A 21,625-nucleotide genomic window follows, 5' to 3' on the forward strand; every position below is an offset into this window, starting at 1 on the left:
GATGTACATATGTAGGCATGTACATTAGACTGCATCTTCAATAAAAGTTGCGGTTTTTCCGACGGGATTACAAATGTTATTATATTTGAAGGCGTCGGAAAAAATATTAAGATTTACGTGAGCTGGACCGACTTGAAAATACCTCCAAATAATGGAGTTTTTTATGCATGAAGATAGTTTCTTAAAGAATTTTTTCAAAAAAATCCCTCAGATGACAAAACAGTTTAAGCTTAAAAAATCTGCATAAAAATACTTAAAAATCTTATCAACAGAATCGTAATAATGAGATTTTTGATGCTGTTTTTTAACTCTTTTCAAAGATTGGTTTCAGAAAAACTTCAATAACTGGGCCAAAGCTATTACGATTTCGACTTATGAGGTATCAGTGGAAGGGTATTTTCCCTCTCTTTTTATTTCTGTGCATTTTCATTAAAGTCCTTCTTTACACTGAGGGTAAAAAATTTTAGAACTAAAAAAAAAACGTTCTAAATTTAAAAAAATACGCATATGAAAGAGCACCAACCCAACTCGTTTTAAATTTGAGTGTGTACGTTATAAAATATGTCGTTGTGAAGTGCACAGATGCTTTTTCGTTATACGAAATTATAATTAAGAAGAACAAAAATAATTCATTTTATGTTCCGTCTGATGGTAATTGAACCCGGACCCCTTGGCAGCAATCAATCGTATCAAGCGTTTTTGCACACTCACCTACGGCCATATATGTAAATGTGTTTGCAAATGTTGTCACAGATAACTTGTCGGACATAACTTCAAAATGATAATATGAAATTTCGATCTTCCTTTTATTTGTCCTCAATTCGAAAAAGTATTTGCGAAGTGCAGGATATTTAAATAGAAACGCGTTTAAAGAAAACAATCTCGAGCTTTACTCCTGCATTACTTGTCCACTGGTTTCAAGTTCAAAAGCTAACTGTAAGTAGGTTATTTTTTATCAATTGATAATTTTTTTCTGCAGGGGATAAACATATACCATATATGTGTGAATGTGTTGTCACCCCTATGCATGCTTTATATACATATTCTTTGTTAATTACATATGAAAAAGCAGCTGAGACGTGCGAAACGCCATCCGTGCAGTGAAAACTGCTTCATTTTAATACGGGCGTATTTAAATTGAGTATTTTCATTATACGTAGTGTATGTATAATGGAAATATTCACTTTTGAATTGGTTTAAATACGAACATTTTTACACGGTAATCAAATAAAAAAATTTCATTTTTATAACGCGTTTTTTTCTCAGTGTACGACACTACAGCAAAATGATAACTAAAAGAAACATATTTTCACTATTTGACAAACTCCAAGTTGATTTTAGACCCATGATTTCTTTGGCCAATTTTCTTAGAATTAAACGTAGAATCCTCTAATGCTATACGCCTATAGTCGAAAAAATTTCCCATACAAATTGACTCGACCTAGTATACCTACATATGTATGTCGGATCCGATAATAAGATTAAAGAATTGGAAAATACTTTGATGAAGTGGCGCGCACTGTTTTATAAAACACTTGTTGAAAATTGTACATACTGACAAATAGTAGGCGAGGTAAACAAAAATTAAAATAGTTGATGAACCGAAAAATACAGGCTATTCAAAAAATGTTCTTTAAAACGTGCGCGTCAATAATTGATGAATCGGCATCCTGCGTCATGTATATAACTGGAAGTCCTCTGAACTTGTGGAGCGTCAACCGAAACGAGTTTAAAATATTATCATCTTTCGCACGTAGATATTTGCCCCCTTCACCAGCTGTTCCGAGCGAGCAGTTGTTACTTTTTGTTAAATAGAATGTTCCAATTTTTAAATTCAAGTACTAAATAAATTAAACATTATAAAAAATTAATAACTTTTAACGCCCAAATGCATAAAAAATAAAGTCGAATTAAACTGCTTTGAAATAGAAAATTTGTATGAGAATATCACTTTATGAAGCTCTTTAAATCTATTTTATTTTTTATGAATAAGGCCATACATTTTTTCATTTATCAAAATTACCTAATTCACTTACCGAAATTATTTCTTAAAAATACTTGACATTCGCTTCCGCGGTAGTCTAAAATTCCACATTCACAACATATATATAATACATATATAACATGTCATAAATATATGTATTTCATATATGTATGTAAAAAATTATGAAAATTCGCAGATATTTTCTAAACTTTCTTCTAAGTTTGAAACTTTAAATTGTGTGGATTTTATTATAGTGGCTGACTTCCGAAACGTCAATTGCTTTGCATACGTACAAAGTATAATGTTCCATAACGCCGAACTACAAAATATTGACAACGTATACTGTTCCAAAACGCATCCGAAAAATTATCGAAACGCATCGCTAGAGCAATCCGCGCATCAGAAACAAATTTGATGCTTCGTTTGTTATTGGTTACCATTGGTGTTTTAAAAATGGAAAATTCAGAAAAATTTTCCATTGCTAAATGGAATATGGAAAATATGCAATGTATGTATATGGTTGCAATGTGTCGCAACTCTGCATATACAAACAGTTTGAATACCGCAGTATAATAGTATCCAAACATTGTGTTGATACGTATTGGAAGTCAGCCAGTATGAGCCATATTTTGGTACAAAATTAACGAAACAAATTTTGCGTAAAAACATATGCGCATACTGTTAACAAATTTCTGTGCTCAAATTTTTTCTATTCACTGTCTAAGATAGACATTTAAGGGCTAGTTTAGTTTAAAAACTAAGGTTAGTTAATTAAATGTCAGCAAGCCGCTCAATATAAACGCAGTTTACGTAATCTAAGTTTAAACTGGCACTGACAAACTGGCCCTAAGTTGTTAAATGTCACTGTTGTAAAAAACGGTGAAATAAACAAGTAGCTTCTCTGAAAGAACATACCGTCACTAGAGACGAATAAAGGCGCGCTAGTGTTTCGACGGCGAAAAAAGACGCATAAAAAAATTGTACGAAAAAAGGCGCTTAGTAAAAACTTCGGCGAAGAAAGACGCGTAACCTAGTTGACGGCGAAGAAAGACGCGTAATCATAGATTTATACTTGGCCAAGGACTGTCACTTCAGCATTATTGCATGCGAGTTCTCACATAAGAATCTGTTAAATGGGCTTTGCGTGTAAGCGGTTACCCAACAGATAGCAGTTAACATGTAGAATTCTGTTGGGTTTTAATTTTTACGTAAAAATGGTATAGCAGTGCAAGTATGCATAACTGGGCTAAAAAACTCTTTACGAAATGTACATACTATTACAACCACAAACATAGTTGACCGCGAAAATAAGTTTACGCGTCTATCTTCGCCGTCAAATATTTTAACGCGTCTTCCTTCGCCGTCAACTATGTTAAGAGTCTTTCTTTGCTGAAGTTTTTTTTTATGCGCCTTTTTTCGCGGTCAACTTTTGAGCTCGCGCCTTTATTCGTGTCTAGTGACGATACGTATTTAGAATAAAAAACAGATCGGCTATAAGGCTGTTCCTATTGACTATTCTAAATTGGATTCTTATTAACGGACAGTTCTTGTAATAATGGCATAAGAGATTTTCTAGAAAGTAAATGAATTCAAAGGACAACATTTTAAAAAAGTGTTGTCACTGTAACTACACACAGATATGGTGTCCCAAGTTAAATTTTTTTTATATTCGGACCAATTAAAATTCGGATGCCCTTGATGGAAACATAGTTTTACATACATAGACACATATGTACATTCCTACATAAATATGCATAAATATAATAACACTTAAGTACTTAAATGCAAACACGTTAGAGCTGAATAATTTAATTATATTTATTTCTTCTAATTATCTTTTCAAAGGCATGTCACCGGAAGATGAATGGTACAACAAAAGCTTATCTGCCTTGCGTATGAACAGCTCGCACCATCCCAATTTGTCAGCGCCGATGTTGCAGTATCAAACATAATCGAAGACCTTTGACGACTTCTTTTAAAATACAAATGTTGAGTTACGACACGCAAACAGTCAATATTTGTATTTTAAAGGAATGCCGTCAAGTGATAAATGATTTAAGAACAGCGTCATACGGAGCTCGCGTAAATTTGTTAAATATTTTAAAATATCTACATATATTTAATAATATTAAATATAAAATGCTAAAAATGCAAGTCGTGTGATCACAAATAATATCATTAAACTGAAAACACAAATACATCTACATATGTACATACTTACCTACAAAAAATAAACATAAATACATATACGAGTTAATGTGTGTAATTAAGTATGTACATACATATGTATACAATACATAGACTCTAAAGTGCAAAAGTTGGCAGTTTTATAAAGAAATCTGGAAAATTTTATTGTAAATAATCATAGGGTTAAGGATTCGCACAAAAGTTGAGCGATCAGAAAGTGTTTCACACTTGTTTGTATGTAAATGTATCTATTGTAATTGCATGTATTATATGTAGGCCAGACTTTTATATGCGTATTAATTTTGTTGAAATTATAGGTACGCAATGCAAAAACCTAAAGAACATATTTAGTTAGTTATAATGAAGCGAAGGTGTAATGTTACATATCTGCGACCAGCCGATTTATACACAATTTGCACAACAGCGTTTCCGTACCATCTTAACCGCCACTCCTTTGTAAGAATTGTATTTGAATTGTTACTACATATGCTACATATTTCCAATACCCCGCATTTTCAAGAAAATCTACTCTTAAGCAAATAATAGATTGTATAAAATATAAAATGAGACAACGGAATGAAATGAGTAATTTATTCTGCCCTACATGGCTGGCACTCTGCTGCATCTCTATTGTATTGTATTGTAATTCTCATATTTGTAAGCTGTAGCTAAGTAATGAGTAAATAAAATAATAACTACTTAATTAATTGATTAAAAATTTACACTATCTTATGATTTAAGTCCACAGTATTCATCACATATGTGAAAAATGCAATTTTCCCACTCTATGTTGTAAAAATCAAGAAAACTACTATTAAATATAAAATTGATTAAATGAATAAAGAGTCTTTATTTGTCAGGGCTGAGAGTTTTCTAGAGCCAAAAAGGACTTCGAACCATGTTCACGAACTAACATGAAAAACAGATAAAAAAAAAGCAGTATTTTGACAAAGCTACACTAAATTCACTATTATACATAGATATGAGTTACATATTTATATATATGTCTACATTTTGTCGGACAGTTAGGCAGCCCTACTGGCACTCAAGTCTCACAAAATAAATTCCCAGCTAGTATATGGTTGCTTTAATGTTCTAAACGCTCTTGGTGCCAAAAATACTGTTTTATTAGGATGGGTACCGGGGTATGAAGGACATGACGGCAACGAGGAGGCTGACTGCCTAGCGAAGCTAGGAGCTACCGCAGTATTTAATGGTCCAGAACCATTTTGTGGGCTCACCAAAGCACAAATAAAGGAGATCATAAACAACTGGGTAGAGAAAATGTTCAACAGGCACTGGATGGAATATCCAGGGTAGAGACAAGCCAAACGATTTATCTGCCCTTCAAAAGAAGCTTCAAAAATACTACTCAACTTAGGCAGAGAAGACCTAAAAACTCTCACTAGGTAATATACGGGACATTGCTCCCTTCGCTATCACCTCAGTAAAGTGAATATTTCAGACACAAATGGCTGTCGCTTCTGTGAGCTGGATGAGGAAACGCCAGAACACATTCTTTGTGAATGTGACGCTCTTGCTAGGCGCAGACTAGCTCACTTGAATGGTGCTACACTTAATCCATTTGAAATCTGGAACAAAACGCCCTTGAAAATGCTAGGCTACATTAAAAGCCTTCCCCCATAGGGCGCAGGGTCACGCACAATAGATCACTTCAGAGGTCGCATTTTTATATAAAACGAAGCTTTTAGTGTGGTCCATATTAAAGAGTAGTTATTAAAACATATAACAAGCCAAGTAGAGGATCAATTCACCCACTTTTATCTAAGGATCGTCATATTAAGACTCAAGATATACTGCGGCACTCAAGATTTTTTTCAGAGAACATTGCTGACATCCATACTAGTGTATAAAAATGTATCTCTCACACATGAATTATTAGCAAATATATGCATTTTTGATTGCAATGACATTTGGGTTATATGCTCCGAACATGTCTAACGGCCGTTTGCGCTAACTGGAGGTACATCCTTCAGTTAAGCACAACGACTGCTTTATCGATCACATGTTAACACTAATCTCCAGTTAAACATCGGTACCGACGTTATCGACACAATGTTATATGCATGGAGTCTGTAACGTCGGTAACGATGTTTAACTGGGGATTAGTGTTAACCAGAGATGGTGGAAACGGCCCTTAGAGATTTAAAAGGTTGTTTGGACTAGCTAAGAGCTGTTGGAGTTGAGATATTTTGGAATAATCGAGTTTAAAAACAAAACAAAAAATAAAAATATGTATAAATGTATGTATGTACACAAAGGTAAGATGCGATTCCTCTCGTTCCCCGTCTCCCACTTGCATCCATCGTGCGTCACCTCCAAAATTTATTTTTATTTTTTTTTGCTATATCATCATATCTATTTGGAAAATATATAACAACTTTTACTTTAAGGACCCCCAATTTTAGGGGTAAAATTGGTACCGTTGGAAAGCTGGAGATCCCCCTTTTCAAAGATACCCACTTTTAGGTGCGAAAGCCATTTTGCGACTCAGCGTAAAGGCGGATCGCCATAGCATGCTGCATGCATAACGCTCGCATCTATACTCACGCAGTATAATACTTTTTTTTATTCCAAAAATGGATACTGCAGTTTTCTCAAAATACTGCATTTATACTTTTTTGGCCTAATTTTTTTTTAAATACTGTGTTCGTGGAACACGTTAACAAAATTCATATATATGTACATATACTGTTATGTAAAAAAATAGGTACGCAATATCTTGACCAGTTTTGACTATCTTCATTTCGTTTGTTTAATGTTTATTAATTTAATATTAAAGTTTAGTTGATTATATAATACATCGCACTAGAGGTGTCAAACTGTCGATGGTAGTATCGATACTTTTATTTTTTTGCCCCTATCGATTAGTAGTGATAGTTTTTCCCAAAAACCAATTTTATTCATAAGGTCTCTATTTTGGGTAACTGCACCTCAGTTTTTTAAGTTTGCAAATTTTTTATTATAAGTTTACTTTTATTGTGATTCCTCTTTTAATAGCCGTTTTCTCAAGCAACCTTTAATTGAAATGCTCCCTTTATATTTAGAAGTTGCTTAAAAACTTATGGCAATGTCTGAAGTGTGTATGTTTCTTGGGTGTAAACAAATTAAAAAAATTATACATATTACGAAATTTAAACAAACATGTAACTTAATGGAAAATAATAGTAAATTCCGTCTGTATCAAGGCACATTGAACAGGTAGTATCAGTAGAGCAGCTGGTTTGATTTTTTTTTCCAAATTATTTGATCTCGAAAATGTCAAATATTTTTAATTTTTTCTCACAAAAATTCTAAATTGTTCAAATCTATTTGCATGTGAAACTTTTTTCCATACAAAACAAGCTATGGAATAGCAGCTTTTGGAACGTTCGCCCAACTTAGCAGCACAACCGCTGATTACTGGGCCTTGCAAAGGATGTATCAATGCTTCGAGAAGCAAACAAATTTACTAAGAAAGTTGCGACAATTTTTATTTCTTCCAACTTAAAGTTTTTATTTTTTGTATTTCACATAGCACGCTTTGATGTAGAAGAAAAAAATCAGAACAGTTTTTGACACCTCCGATACCAGAAGCAACAACACAATACACGAAAATGTTGTTTTTGCTCAAATGCTACTACGTGTTTGATATGTCTTGGTCTGTATTTATTCTTTATTTCAATACTGATAACTTTTATTCCAGCCGGAACCCATTTATCCAATAAAAATCGAGATTAGTGTAAAATATTATTTAAAATCCCTTCTTAATTATTGCAAAGCAGGTCCAGCCATGTGGAAGAATATATTTCAAACCCAACCAGCTGTCTAGCCTTCAATAGAAAGAAACTGCAACAATCTTTTGTGCAATTTCTAGAGTACGTTCAGTGTTGCCAGAACTTTTTGGACCAACCGGCTAAATTGGCAAAAAAACCGGCTAAAAACGGCTAAACTGTTTCAAATAAATTTCACATGTTTTATTTAAATAAATCACAAGTAGAAAGACTAGTTCTTGGAGAGAAGTTGGCAATTCAAGCTGGAAAAATTTTGCCAGCGAAATTTGCAATTAGGAAAAAACATGATTGTGGCACATGGTTGGATTTTTTGTTGACGATATTTAGAATAAACAAGTTCGTTAAATTTAAAAATTTACAAACTTGAGCGATTTTAAAATAAATAAAATAATGTAAAAAAAAATAATTTTTTAAAAACAAGCTTTTTTTATTTAACATATACAATCAAGGGAATAAAATAAACTAGTGTAACAAAAGATATTTTAGCACGACAATTTTTTCAAAACTGCACTAAAATTAATAAAATAAAATAAGTTAAGGTCTCGTTAAAGTTACTAAAAGCCATTTAGTGAAAGGAAACTAATGAAAATTACTAACAATTTGTACTAACTTACTTCGTTTTTAAAAAAGTTTGTCGCGCGAAATACAAACCGGAATTTAAATATCTGCATACATACACATACATACCTAACCAATTATGCATGTACGCTGAATTCGCTGACATAATATTTTTATTAAGGGCTGACTCTCCATTTATGAGCCTACTACATTTAATATAAGCGGCGTAAATCTTTTCGATCATCTGTTTAGACTGAGCAAAACACGTTGAGTTCAGGTAGCGAAAAAATTTTACAATGGAAAAAATTGCGGAAAGTTGGCAACTGTTGAACTGAGCGGAACTACTCAACTGTGCGTTTCTAGGACAAACAGTCTTCGTTTAGACCAGGGGTTCTTAAACTTTTAAGATGATGGAACCCTCACGAATCACCTTTCATTTTATGGAGCCCCACATCAAATTACCAAAAAGCAAAGACAGTGCAATTTAAATATGATTAAAAACTTTTACTAGAAATAGTATACATACTTTAAATTTTAATGTGAAGAATGAAATTGTTTCACTGTTATTAATTATTGTATAAAATAGTAGTTCGATATGTCTGAAAGCTGCATGCGCATTTCTGGGGTAGCATCCAATTTCGGATAAGTGTAAGCTGAAAACCCTGTTGACAGAGTACGTTGTGACAGGAGGAAGCAAAGTTAAAATGGCCTTTTTAGCGACTTCATGATATTTACACTTAACACTAACCCAAAACTCTTTCACTACTCTGGAGATCTATGAATGCTTCGTAAATGGATTTTGTACCTAACCGATATTACTACTACCATCCGAAAAAAAAACTGAGATTTCAGGTGATTTACCAAGTGCTTAGTTATAACCAGGGAACGGATTTTTAGGACCTAAAAACCTATAAAAAAGGCAAAATAAAATAACGAAATAGGCTGGAAAAGGCAAATAAAATAGCGAAAAAGGCAGGAAAAGGCACTAGGTATTGCAAAAAAGGCAAAACGAAATAGCGAAAAAGGCACTAGGTATTGCAAAAAAAGCAAAATAAGGCACTAAACAGAAAATACGAAGAACAATCAAAAAATACATTTATTTTAGAAATGTTTATATTACAAGTAAAAAGAGAAAAACGATGAACTAGTTTCATTATATGAAAAATTTGTACTTTGATTTTTTGACTATTTTATCCTTTCGAGTTTCTAACTCATAAAACTTTAATCTGTATAGTTGTAGTAACATTGAACCACAATATGCATTTTGAAGTTTTCTTCGATTTTCGCGAAGAAAAGCCTTGTACTAAATGTGCGCTCGACGTAAGTTGATACAAGTGGAGCCCAATTGAAATATGGAACGTTTGAAACGTTCATATTATCAGGAATAAGGGCGTTTTCCTCACCCTTTACAATTTTATCCACACCCCTTATTGTCTCCAAGCTTACGTTAGTTGAGAAAACGGCTTTGAATTTTTCCAACACCAATTTTGCAAGAGGTGCCTGCGCTTCTATAAGCCGCATGGGCATGTGTGTATTTTTTGATCTTAAAAAAAAATTGTAAATGCTATAATCACTTTTTTAAAGGTAGAAAAGGCAAAAATAGGCAAATATCTTAAAAAAGGAAAAAAAAGGCAACATCAAATGTGTATATATGGAATCAGGGAAAGCTAAATCGTGGACATTCTTAATCGAATATACTCTATCTCTTTAGCAGAAAAAAAGGCAATTTCCATAAAATCCGTTCCCTGGTTATAACATTTCACATTTCATTTGGCAATCCATAGCGTTCCTTGTAGAAAGTTGTATATAACCCTTTGGCTACAGCGGCCAAAAATACATGCCGGTTAGAAAAAACAACAAGCTAGCAATCGCAAGCTCAACGCTCTTATGTAGGTAGGGCACTCAGTACGGCAATCATACCAACTACGAGTACATATGTACATATGTATACTTGAAAATAGATAATTAATTGCGTCTCGGTCAAGCTGTTTATAGAACTTATTCTTTTCTGTGTGCAACTCAAACCGGCCGCCGTGTTTATTCATACCAAAATTAATTTCGCGGAACCCCGGTGACTTTTCTACGGAACCCTTGGGTTCCGCGGAACACACTTTAAGAAGCTCTGGGTTAGACAATATGAACGCGCCCAATGTGTCACGAATTAGGAGCATAATCAGAAGCAAATCGGTGTGTGATTTAATTTAAGCATTCAGATCAAGTACAAACCACACACCCGGTAGGTGCTCTACAGAAATTCGTATAGAAATATCCCACGGTTAACAGCTGATTTATTCAAACTAATTTCCGGTATTTTATCTTACCAAGGAATTCACAATAGAATCTATCATACCACTGCCTAAACTATCCTACATAGTTGCGCCGGCAAATTACGCTCTGCTATCACTAGCAGTAGTGAATACGCTGTAAAGAAGCTGTTAAGCAGGGATCGCACGATTTGTACAGTTGCACATTAGGTCAAATGATTACTTTTTCTGTGCGAAATTAATAGCAGCTAAAATATTGCATTATTTTAATGTAAAAAGATGGAAAACGTTAAAACAAGTGTAAAGGCAGTAAATAAAATGTTAAACAGACTTGGCTTTCGTAAAACAGAACTTACTGCTTTTTTGTATGTTCAAATGATGAGTATATGTTTTAGGTATTACTCAAAAACATTGTCCAATTAGCTTGGTTTTGACACAAGTTATTTTCTTATCATACACAACCCGCTCCTCTTTAAAATGAGCTATATAATAAAATAAGTATGGTCACATGTACATAAATGGTTTCTTCTAGCGATTAGTTATGGCATTATCGAAATTCCTAAATTAAAAAAATAAAAATATTTACTACATGTCTCGCAGATATGTCTTGAGGAGAGATTCCTAAAGCAGTTTGTCTTCATAAATCACTTCATTTTCACTTGAGGTTTCAGTATTTCCAAATTCTCCACCGATATTATCTATTTATATTCAGAATACAAATGCTGCTTTGTGACACATTTACCGAAAATCGCTGGTAACTTCCTGAAAAGAATACGAATGTTTATATAACTAATTTGTTAAAAGAATGTTCAAAGCTCTATTCACTTTGAGTAAAAAAAATTGGAAATTTCAGTCCGTGAGTTCTCTCAAGGATTTGCCTTTTTGCGAAGGCGCTAGTGTATTTGTAACATAGCCTCGGCTACGCTACAGGAGATGAAATGTAATGGAAATTGAGGCTGCTATTTTTTTTTGGTATCACATACTTCCATTTTCACTATTTATCACCATTAAAATGGATTATTTATCACCAAAAAATGTTGGAGATATTTTTGGAGATAGCTAAAAATTCGGAAAAAGGTTGGCTATCCTATTTTAGCACTTTAACCATAGCGAAAGTTAGAATCCGGCTGATGGTCGACACAGTTGGCTTTTTGATTTCGAAAAGAACCTCATCAGCAAGAAACGCAATGTTTTCAGATATAAATATTTTAGCATCCTTTCCAAATTGTTTCCCATAATTTTCATATTTATTTGATAAATAATTGCAAAAAATACGCGGTTTTTTCTTCTAAGAGTTTCATGGAACTTTCGCAAATATCAGCAGCACCAAATTTTTTTTTCAACATGGTTGACAACCGAAAAAGGCTTTTCTTTTTTCGAACATCCAATCAGCCAAACTTCAAACAACTTGCCTTTTGTGATAGCATGATAGCCCACAAAAAACCTTTTTTCATGAAAACGGCTAAAAACGGCAAATTAAGTAAAATAAATTGAACTCATTACATCTTAATTTATCCATTTCCGATTCCATTTTGTTTGCCGAAAGTTAACAAAATTGTAAAAGCTTACATAAAATCATAAATTGAAATAAATCAGAAAAATGTTTGAGGTTATGCAAATAAGTCAGTTTTTTGCAAACAAATGATAAAAAGTCACTTTTTTAAATTGGGACATAGGTTCTCACTTAGATATAGTTTTTTTCCCCATTTAAAATTTTCCTTTAGTTATTCGAACTTTACAAAAACAATGCACTTGAAATTTACAAAATAAACCGGTTGCGCAAACAACGTATCAATAACGTTTTGAAAGTGTAACTTTGGTTTATTGCTGTATAACGGTGTTTTTTATTTTACAAAAACTAAGTGAAGTTTCTGTTATTTTGGAGTATTCTCTACAGAATGGCAACAAAAAATAATGTAAAACTGCCTTTACGAAATTGGACTTTCGCACAGCCAAATGTATCATTTGACCTAATGTGAGTTGTACCGATTTGTACATTTTGGCAGTCACAGAATGGTGTTGTCTAGAAATAATGAGTTTAGCTCAATAACAACTTTCAAACATTACCACTCTGTAACTGTTAAAATATAAAAATCTCTTGATCCCTGCTTTAGATGAAGATAAACATAGGGAGCTGCGAAAATGTTAAAATTTAAAGCTAAGTGCATAGTATACATTTAGGTTGTATGTTTGTTGGGTATGTGGAGATTCTTGCAAATTATTTTGAAATGTATACACACACATGTATACACAGCAGCAAGCTCATGCCACCAACAGCGATGTCGTATGCATAGAATTTCTACTGAGTATGTATGTAAGTTAACTACATACAAATGTATATATGTACTACCAGACCCGGCGAACTTCGTCCCGCCCAAAATTAATTTTTTTTATTGAAATATTTTGGTCGAACCATTTTCACCAACAATTCACGTTAACGATTTCCAAAAATTGTTGAGTATCGTTGTTCTACAGAAATCCAATATACACAGACTTATTTCAGTCGAAATACCTTACAGCTCTTATCAAGGAGCGCAATGGTTCTGATGGTAGACATAATGCTGGTCATTTGAGATTAACCCCTGGACAACTCAATCCTGGTGTATCCGAATGAAGCTCGCAAATCACGTTCATTGGGCCAATCGCAACACACGGGAGCTCGGCATACTCGGTTGTACAGCACGTCGGTGTAATCGGACATTCGCGGCACTTTTTCTCACTTGACGATTTTTAGTAACAACTCGACCCCAGCGTCACCCGGCGGCTGTTTTTGCAATAGTATTGCCCTTACCGTTACCATTACATAAGTATCCTGGGAGGTCAAACTGGGAATATGAACAACTACGAAGAGACCTTACTCACACAAAAAAAATTTCGTTAAAATCGATTCACTCACAGCCACACGAACGAAGTATTATATGTATATACATCCAAAGATAGGTACCTTCAGTACCTTTGGGAAGACGCCGCGCCCCCTTCTTAAATATCCCCAATTTTCTCTAAGAGAATGCGATTGATTTCGTATATCTCTATACTACTATATGTTCGAGTACTCAACCATGAACACTTCCAGGAATGTGCAGTATGAAAAAAACCCATGATAAAAGCATAGTAATGTAAAACCGTTGTCTCAATGCGTCGGCCATGATTTTTTTTTTGAAGTTTGCCATATATGTAATACTTCTATATTGCTAGTACATTCAAAGTACATTCCCCAACATCAGAGTGCCGAAATATTTAAAAAAGAAAGAGAGATCCGATAAGAGAATGTACTCAAAATGACAATTTTACTTTTCAAAATTCAGGAGCGGTTTCACAAATCGGGAATCGAATAACGTGCTTTATTGGATTCGGCCAACATATAAAATACCACACCGCTTTATTTGTATATAAGTTTTGTCTTTGTTAGGAAAATATCTTCTATCTTCCAATTTCTCAGATTTCCAAATAACGAGGAGCATCGGAGAAATTCGTCATACCGAGCCCTAACCGCTAAAATAATGTATATATATATATATTTTTTTAATTTACTTTTTGATGCAGGTGCTCTAAGAGGCATTTATGCATGAAAATTAAATTTTGAAAAAAGATGCCTTAATTCATTTTCGCGGCTAGGGCTCGATATACATTTCAGCGTGAAGGAAATATGAGACCGTCAAATTTGTGTTTGTTTGTTGAATTCCCTGAACCGGCCCTGTTATGTTATGGCACTTCATTCTATGTAGTAGTTTACAAATATACACGTATACTTCTACAATCACAAAAATTTTCATAGGCTGTCTTTCTTTGATTTCGAATGGAGAACTCATTGGGATCATATTGTACTAGCAATATAGAAGTATTACATAGGGCCTGTGCCAATTGATAGAAAAGTTCTCTGGATAGTAAATTTTTGACAGCTATGAGGTGAATAAAAATGTTTGATACGGCAGGGCTAGTGAAAAATTTGACAGCAAGCATTATCAAGAAGAAGAACGAACAACGCACGTATACACATAAATTAAAGAAAACAAAAGCGAGTGGAAATAAAAGAACATAGTCCCGCCGGCAAAAAAAATAAATATAACTTGTAAGATTTAATTTCAGATTTACATATGAAAAGGCGTTATGTATTTTTTTAATTAAAAATACTATTTTACAGGGAGCAGTTCAGAACGCAGAATCCTTCTGGAAAAGCGCATTGACAAGGATATTTGGTTCAGTTCAAAGAACGCCAACAGCAACGAAGGCTGGAAGTGAGTAAGAACAATATAAATAATTTGAAGACTTTATTAAGCAAATGACTTCGTACTCCACTGACCATCCGTGGCGCTTTTTGGGAATGTGAGTTACAATTTTTCGAAACGAAGCAGAGGACAACCTAAGATACATTTTTGTAGTCTTGTTATCGCCATTCATAATGCTGCTTAGTATTTTGGAATAAACGTCTTGTTGCATGTACATAATACCCTAAAACGACATATGATTTTATTGGAAACAATTGTACACGGTTTTAAACATTTTTGTGAACACACTTACCAGACGGTTTTGACGTGTTTTTATTTCTAATATTACTGCTAAAAGGTCTAATAAATGCATGGATTTCAGTTCCAGAAGAATTGAAATCATCAAAGGCAAATATTTTCTATATAATTGCTGCATTTTATAAATAGCAAACTCGATAGTTTTCTTGTGCATCAAAGCAACTGTCAAAAATTTCCAGCAGTAAAAAGTTACGAATTGGCACAGCAGAAATGTAAAATTTTCTCACCATAGTAAAAAGTTTTTCCACCATAGAACTTTTCTATCAATTGGCACAGGCCCAATATATGAAGTTTGCCAACATTTTAAAATCGTATAAAATTGAGAGTAAAAAAAGGAATTGTTCAAAGTTGTTGTTGTTTGAGATTGAAAATGAGAATGTGTGTGTGAGTTTGTGAGTAAAATTTTAAAATTAAATTGCTTGCAAACGTCAAGAATTTGAAAAATTCCTCTCAGCGGTTCTACCTTCCTATTTTTTATCATGGGTAAAACCAAGGCATATTTAACAAGGTAGAAGTGACAACTAGCTCGAACTCTCTTGTAGCTAGTTATAATGTCAAAAAACTGTAAACAAACAAATTAACCCTTTGAGGTGCGAGTGCTATGTTTGCTACAAAATAACATCAATTGAAACGCATCATCATAAATACATACATATGTACGTATACTAATTTTAAGAATTACTTCAATATTACCTTCAAGGAATTTTAATTGCATTAGCATCTTATATGCACATATGTATACATATGGATAGAAACGAATACCTCATAAAGGAAACCACGTAAATAGAATGAAAGAAATGTTTTATGGAACTGTTTTAAACATTTTTTTGTTTTAATTCGCCCCAATTTTTTTGCGCGTTTAGTTTCTTATTTAAATATTTAATTCTAAAAAACATCCAGCACTTATAAAAAATTATTTAATATTTTCTTCTAAATTTATATCAAGACTTAACTAACAATTTCTTGATAGTTTTTTAACTGCCCTTTAGTGAGAATTTTTTCAAGGGAGGCTTGAAAAGACTTAGCCTCGTTTAACTGAGAGGTAATATCCGCTGTAGTGTCTTCCATTGTCTTAATTTTTTCATTAAGAAGGTACATTTCCGTTTTGAAACTATGGACATTGTATGGAATCATTGCTGAAGAAAAAATTGAAAAACGTGTTGGTAAACAAATTCATGTACACATAAATCCGTATGTTTGTAAATATGTATATCAGTGTAAATCTACCCTGCACGAAAATCGGACTAGCTCAGAACTAGCGTAGAACTAGACCTTTTCCCCGACGGTACAAGTTCTAGCTCAATACCCAAGCAATGCTTTCAACTGTCCAGTTTAACACGGCGATGCTATTGGCGGACCATTGTCCTCAGTGCACTACTTTGCAACTAGTTTTTAGCCGGTTCTGGTTTGGGTAGTTTTTTTATAAGAACACGTTTTTAAGATTCGATTTCGGATTCCATTTCTTTTACATATTTTATTAAAAAAAAAGATTATTGTAAGCTGCACGCTACAATTTATTTTCATTAAATTTTAAAACTCACAACTGCCTCCACCGCGATTTGAACTCGCGACCAATGATGGTTGAGTCGGAGGTCTTCTCGCTGAGCTATTTTCGTATTTTACGAGTACCGAACATTTCCACATTTATACCACAAGTTTCAACTGTCCCGTTCTGCATTCCTGTTGCACTAGTTCAGAGATAGTTCTGAGATATGCAGATCGGGACTAGCGCTTTGTCAGACTATCTCTAAATTTTACTGCAGCGAGCATACATGTATAACCATCTACATCTCTAGCCAAAGAAAGGGGCATTCATTTGACACCTTTTTGCAAACAAAAAATGCTTCTACATGTCACGTCAAACCACGCAGTCATCTAAACATCCACCTGCACTCTTGCCCCCATTCTCACCTTGTCTGCTCGCACTTTGCAGTAACTGCTGTGAAGAGTTACATCAATATTTGCAGAAAGTATGTAACTACCAACATACATACATACATATTGAGCCCTCACCGCCAAAATAACGTAAGCGAATTTTTTTCAAAATTTTCTTTTTGGTGCAGGAGTATTCCTAGAGCATCTTTTTTTTCAGACTCCATGTTTCTTAAGTATTTTATAAAAACAAAACTATAATTATTGTAAGAGGCACGCACAATTTAAATTCATTAAATATGAAAACTCGAGTTGTGATTAGTGATGAGTTTACACCTAGGTATTTACCCAACGCTGCGTATATACCAGAGAGCTGCATGGATATACTCAAATTACATTTTAAGTCACTCGCTTTCTTTTCACATCTGTACACACTCGCACTCATTTATTTCCAAACATAACGTGCGATAGCATTGAAAAAACATTGTCAATTGAGTGAGTAATTCACACTATCAAGTGCTCGATTTAAATAACAAGTGCTTGATTGGAAAAACAAGTGCATGCCATAACTGCTGTAATGAAAGTATCAAAGAAAAACAATTTGTAAAGACAATTTTTGTTAATTTTATTGGTTTTCTAACTGCATATTATAATGCAAAAATATCAACTGATTGGGGGCATCATCATTGGCAAAAGGAAGAATCTTTTGTCAGAAATAACATTTTCAGCACAAGAAGAAACTCTTTCTGACGATGCGCTAGTTGAAGGAGTAGCTATTACTCTATGACTGCACATTTCTCTTTTGTGTACCTTTGCTCAGATTCGGTAAAGTTCTTGAGCTCTTTTGCTGGCGGGTATAAAAAAAGCTAAATTTTGTGGAAATCCGTTAAGTTTTCAACAGCAACTGTTTTTAAATAATAAAGCAACTTATTTTTCAAGTCTCTTATAAAGCCGATGTCTTCTGAGGTAACAGTGCAGTGTGTAGACTACTTATATAAATGTACGTCAGGTGGATAATTAAATAATTTAGTAAAACTAATATATTTAAAAAAATACTTCATCAATATCCATTTTTTTTTTAATTGTCGTTATTCTCTACTAATTGTTTGAAGTCAATGAGCAAGGCGAATACATATAAGGTGGTATCGATTGAACAAATACAACAATTACTTGTATTTTGTTTTTACTTTTAGCGGGCCATTGTCAAATTTCAGCTATTCTTCCCCGAATGAAAAAGGGCGACAGAAAATGCAAACACTCTCACGTTTTCACTCACTCACTAACGAAATTCAAAATTTTGACAATCAAACGCTACTCACAGCTGATGAAACAACACCACCTTATATAAATTCGCCTTGTCAATGAGTGTCATTCGATTGCTCGGCTTGCTTTTCATAACAGCGTTTTTCACTCGCTTGACTCGATTTGGAAAGAGTATATCAATGCCATATTTTAAATCAAATGAGTACACTGCAGCTAAACATTGATTTCAAAACTTGTTTGTACGGTGTTTCTCACTACCCTTATACAGTTCACAGCAATGAGTTCATACTATTTAGATGGAAGGGAGTAAACTCATGCTGTTGTCTGGTATATACCCATTAATACCCATTTTCGTACCCGGGTATTTACCTAATTTCGGGTAGAAACTCATTGAATAAAATTTGTGTACCCCTGCAACTAAAAACTATAACATTTTTATGAAACTTATGTACAGTATATTCCGTTTAGCTGCCAATTGGCTTAGGTGCATTTTCGGCTTAAGTTCACAATTTTAATTAATTAATTTTAATTTTTTTTTAATTTTTAAAGTACAAAACCGCGTATTGTCGTTGTACAAAACAGCGTAACTGACATTTTTTGCCAAAAATTGGATTTGCTCACACAAGCTCTTGGCTCAACCCTTATCCATTCGTCCTGTAATGCGATTTCTTTGTAAAAAAGAGAACCATTTTGAAATATGAGTGTTTTTACTCTCTAGCAAATAATTTATGATACCTCGCATACGCGCTTTTGCATTGTCTTAAAAAAGTTTGTGAAAGTTAATGGTTATACGCTAATCTAATTTTTTCAAAAATCTGATGAGAAATTTAAAATGAAATTTGAACCAAAATATAAAAATGTTTTATTTGGGAGGAACATTCTTTAGAATTTACATTTAGAAATAAGAAAATAATGCGCGCGTGGTTTTTATTGTAAAATAAAAAGAACAATTACGATGAAGTCTTCTTTAATAGTTTATTTTTTATATATGGGGTATTCACAACGGTGTCGTAAGTGTCGTATTGTTGTATGTCATCAACTTGTAGCGTCTAAAAAATATATTACGGAGGTTCGCAAAGTGCCATCAAAGTCATATTATGAATTTTTGCAGTGTTAAAAAATAGTTTGTTGTGGTTTCAGGTTCTTTAAACATTTATTTAAGCTTTTAAAGTTTACGACATACAACCATACGACACTTACGACACCGTTGTGAATCCCTCAATAGTTTTAATAAAAATAGTGCGAGCTACGTAAGTAAAAAAAAGTACCAAGCACTGATAATGGTTTTTGATTTGAAATGTTATTACATTGGTATACATCGGCGTAGCCAGAATGAAATTTAGGGGGGGCTCGACCCTATTAAGCTGGCATTTCAGGGTACTATTTTATATATATATAAGGAAAATTTGAAAGTTAGGGGGGGCTCGAGCACCCCCCTGCCCCTACCTGGCTACGCCCATGTTGGTATAAATATGCGAAAGAAAATTCTCCGATTTATTGTTTTAATATTATCAAAGTGGCAAGGCCGGTGATAATACTCACAATTTATGAAACTTCAAAAAAATTTATTATCCATCAAAAGTTGTTTATTGAAACTACCTTCTTTTTTGAATCATGGTTTTACCTTTAAATATTTGTTTCATGGTACCATCCATGATACAAAAAAGAAGGTAGTTTCAATAAACAACTTTTGACGGATAATACAATTTTTTGAAGTTTCATAAATTGTGAGCAATGTTGCCGTTGAGAATTTTCAGAAAGTCGCAAAAAAGGGGTAATTGACGAAATAAAGGGTCACCATATTATATTTGCTCTTCTTAACCAGTAAAAAAATCTGAGATCCCAAGTCAAAATCAAATTTACATGTATTTAAAGTCTTTTCGCTGCTAGAACGTTGCGATGTTAAATTTAAGAAGAAAATTAAGTGTCATCCCTAACCAGAAGTGGCTACATGTATCTTCATTTTCGCCCACAGTCACCACAGTCGAAATTATCAGTTATGTTTCTAAACATGCTTGTGTAGATGCTAAATTTCTTACTTGCTATATGTTAGTAAAGAAGGGTACTAACTTGAATGATCTCAAAAAAGTAAGCTTCAAACTAGGCGTTTCTGAGTGCAGCTATGAGAAAGTGATAAATAATGAAAATATATGGCCTGCAAATGTTAAAATACGACCCTTTCGCTTTTATCAAAAAGACGATGCACCAGAACTCAAGTAGCGCAAAATTTAATGAGACGGTTGGGAGCACTTCCAATTTGAAGGTGTACTACCAAAACGCTTCTGGCATTCGTACTAAGTCTGAATTAGTTCGCAATTTTAGTTCTCAGCTCGACTATGACGTTTTTGTTATTGCTGAGACGTGGTTGAGTTCAGTCTTTAATGATAATGAATTTTTCGACGCTAGCCTTTATAATGTCTACCGAAAGGATAGAGACGCTGCGAAAACTGGATGTTTAAGAGGAGGAGGTGTCTTAATTGCAGTTCGTCGCAAGCTGCATTCGTATTTAGTTGCGCTTGATAATGATAATTCGCTTCTTGATCAGATCTGTGTATGTGTCACTGGCTCGTCGTTCAACGATTCCTTGTTCATCATGGCTTCCTACATTCCACCAAATAGTAAGGATGACCTTTATCATGCGCATGCTGATAATATCAACTCTCTAGTTTTGAACAAACTTGGTGACAGTCACTTATGTGTTTTAGGTGACTTTAATTTATGCAATGTGCGTTGGTCGGACACTTTTTCGAACTTCGGGCTCACTCCTAACAATATAACTGCCCGGCATGAGTCATACCTCATCGATAGTCTTTTAAGTCTAAATCTTAAGCAAATTAATAAGTATGTTAACAAGTTAGATAGAATTCTAGATCTAATCTTTGTAAGCGACAATATAATCTGCAATATTGAGGAATGTTATTGTCCTATGTCTCAGTCTGACATGCATCATCTGCCACTAATACTGAAATTTTAATTGTATAAATTTTTAAAATCTGCTCCTGTTAAGCAAGTTATCTTCAATTACAAGTCTTGTGATTTCGGCAAGCTAAATAACTCGCTTTCCATGTTCAATTGGGATGAATTACTTTCAGTACAGGATGTTTCTAATTGCTATCATTCTTTTAAAACAGTGTTAGTTGATTTATGTAGGGAAAATGTGCCTATTTTGAAAAATAAACC

The 21,625-nt window shown here is 33.7% G+C and overlaps 1 protein-coding gene and 1 long non-coding RNA gene across 2 annotated transcripts in view; both read left to right on the forward strand.

The window, feature by feature from the left end:
• LOC118734095 (pituitary homeobox 2) overlaps positions 1–5,097 on the forward strand; it is a 224,790-nt gene extending 219,693 nt beyond the window's left edge. The window contains exon 6 of the mRNA XM_036463800.1: positions 3,830–5,097. Within this exon, the coding sequence (XP_036319693.1) occupies positions 3,830–3,936 (107 nt within the window). The 3' untranslated portion in view covers positions 3,937–5,097. The remainder of the gene's footprint in view (positions 1–3,829) is intronic.
• A 9,543-nt stretch (positions 5,098–14,640) lies between these two features.
• On the forward strand, positions 14,641–15,419 carry LOC118734739. Its single transcript, XR_004992421.1, has 2 exons — positions 14,641–14,856; positions 14,929–15,419. It is a non-coding gene; the product is annotated as an uncharacterized LOC118734739 (long non-coding RNA).
• The last annotated feature ends 6,206 nt before the right edge of the window (positions 15,420–21,625 follow it).

Source organism: Rhagoletis pomonella, unplaced genomic scaffold (assembly GCF_013731165.1).
Source record: "Rhagoletis pomonella isolate Grant_MI unplaced genomic scaffold, Rhpom_1.0 Rhpom_scaffold_00002, whole genome shotgun sequence".
Lineage (NCBI taxonomy): Eukaryota > Metazoa > Arthropoda > Insecta > Diptera > Tephritidae > Rhagoletis > Rhagoletis pomonella.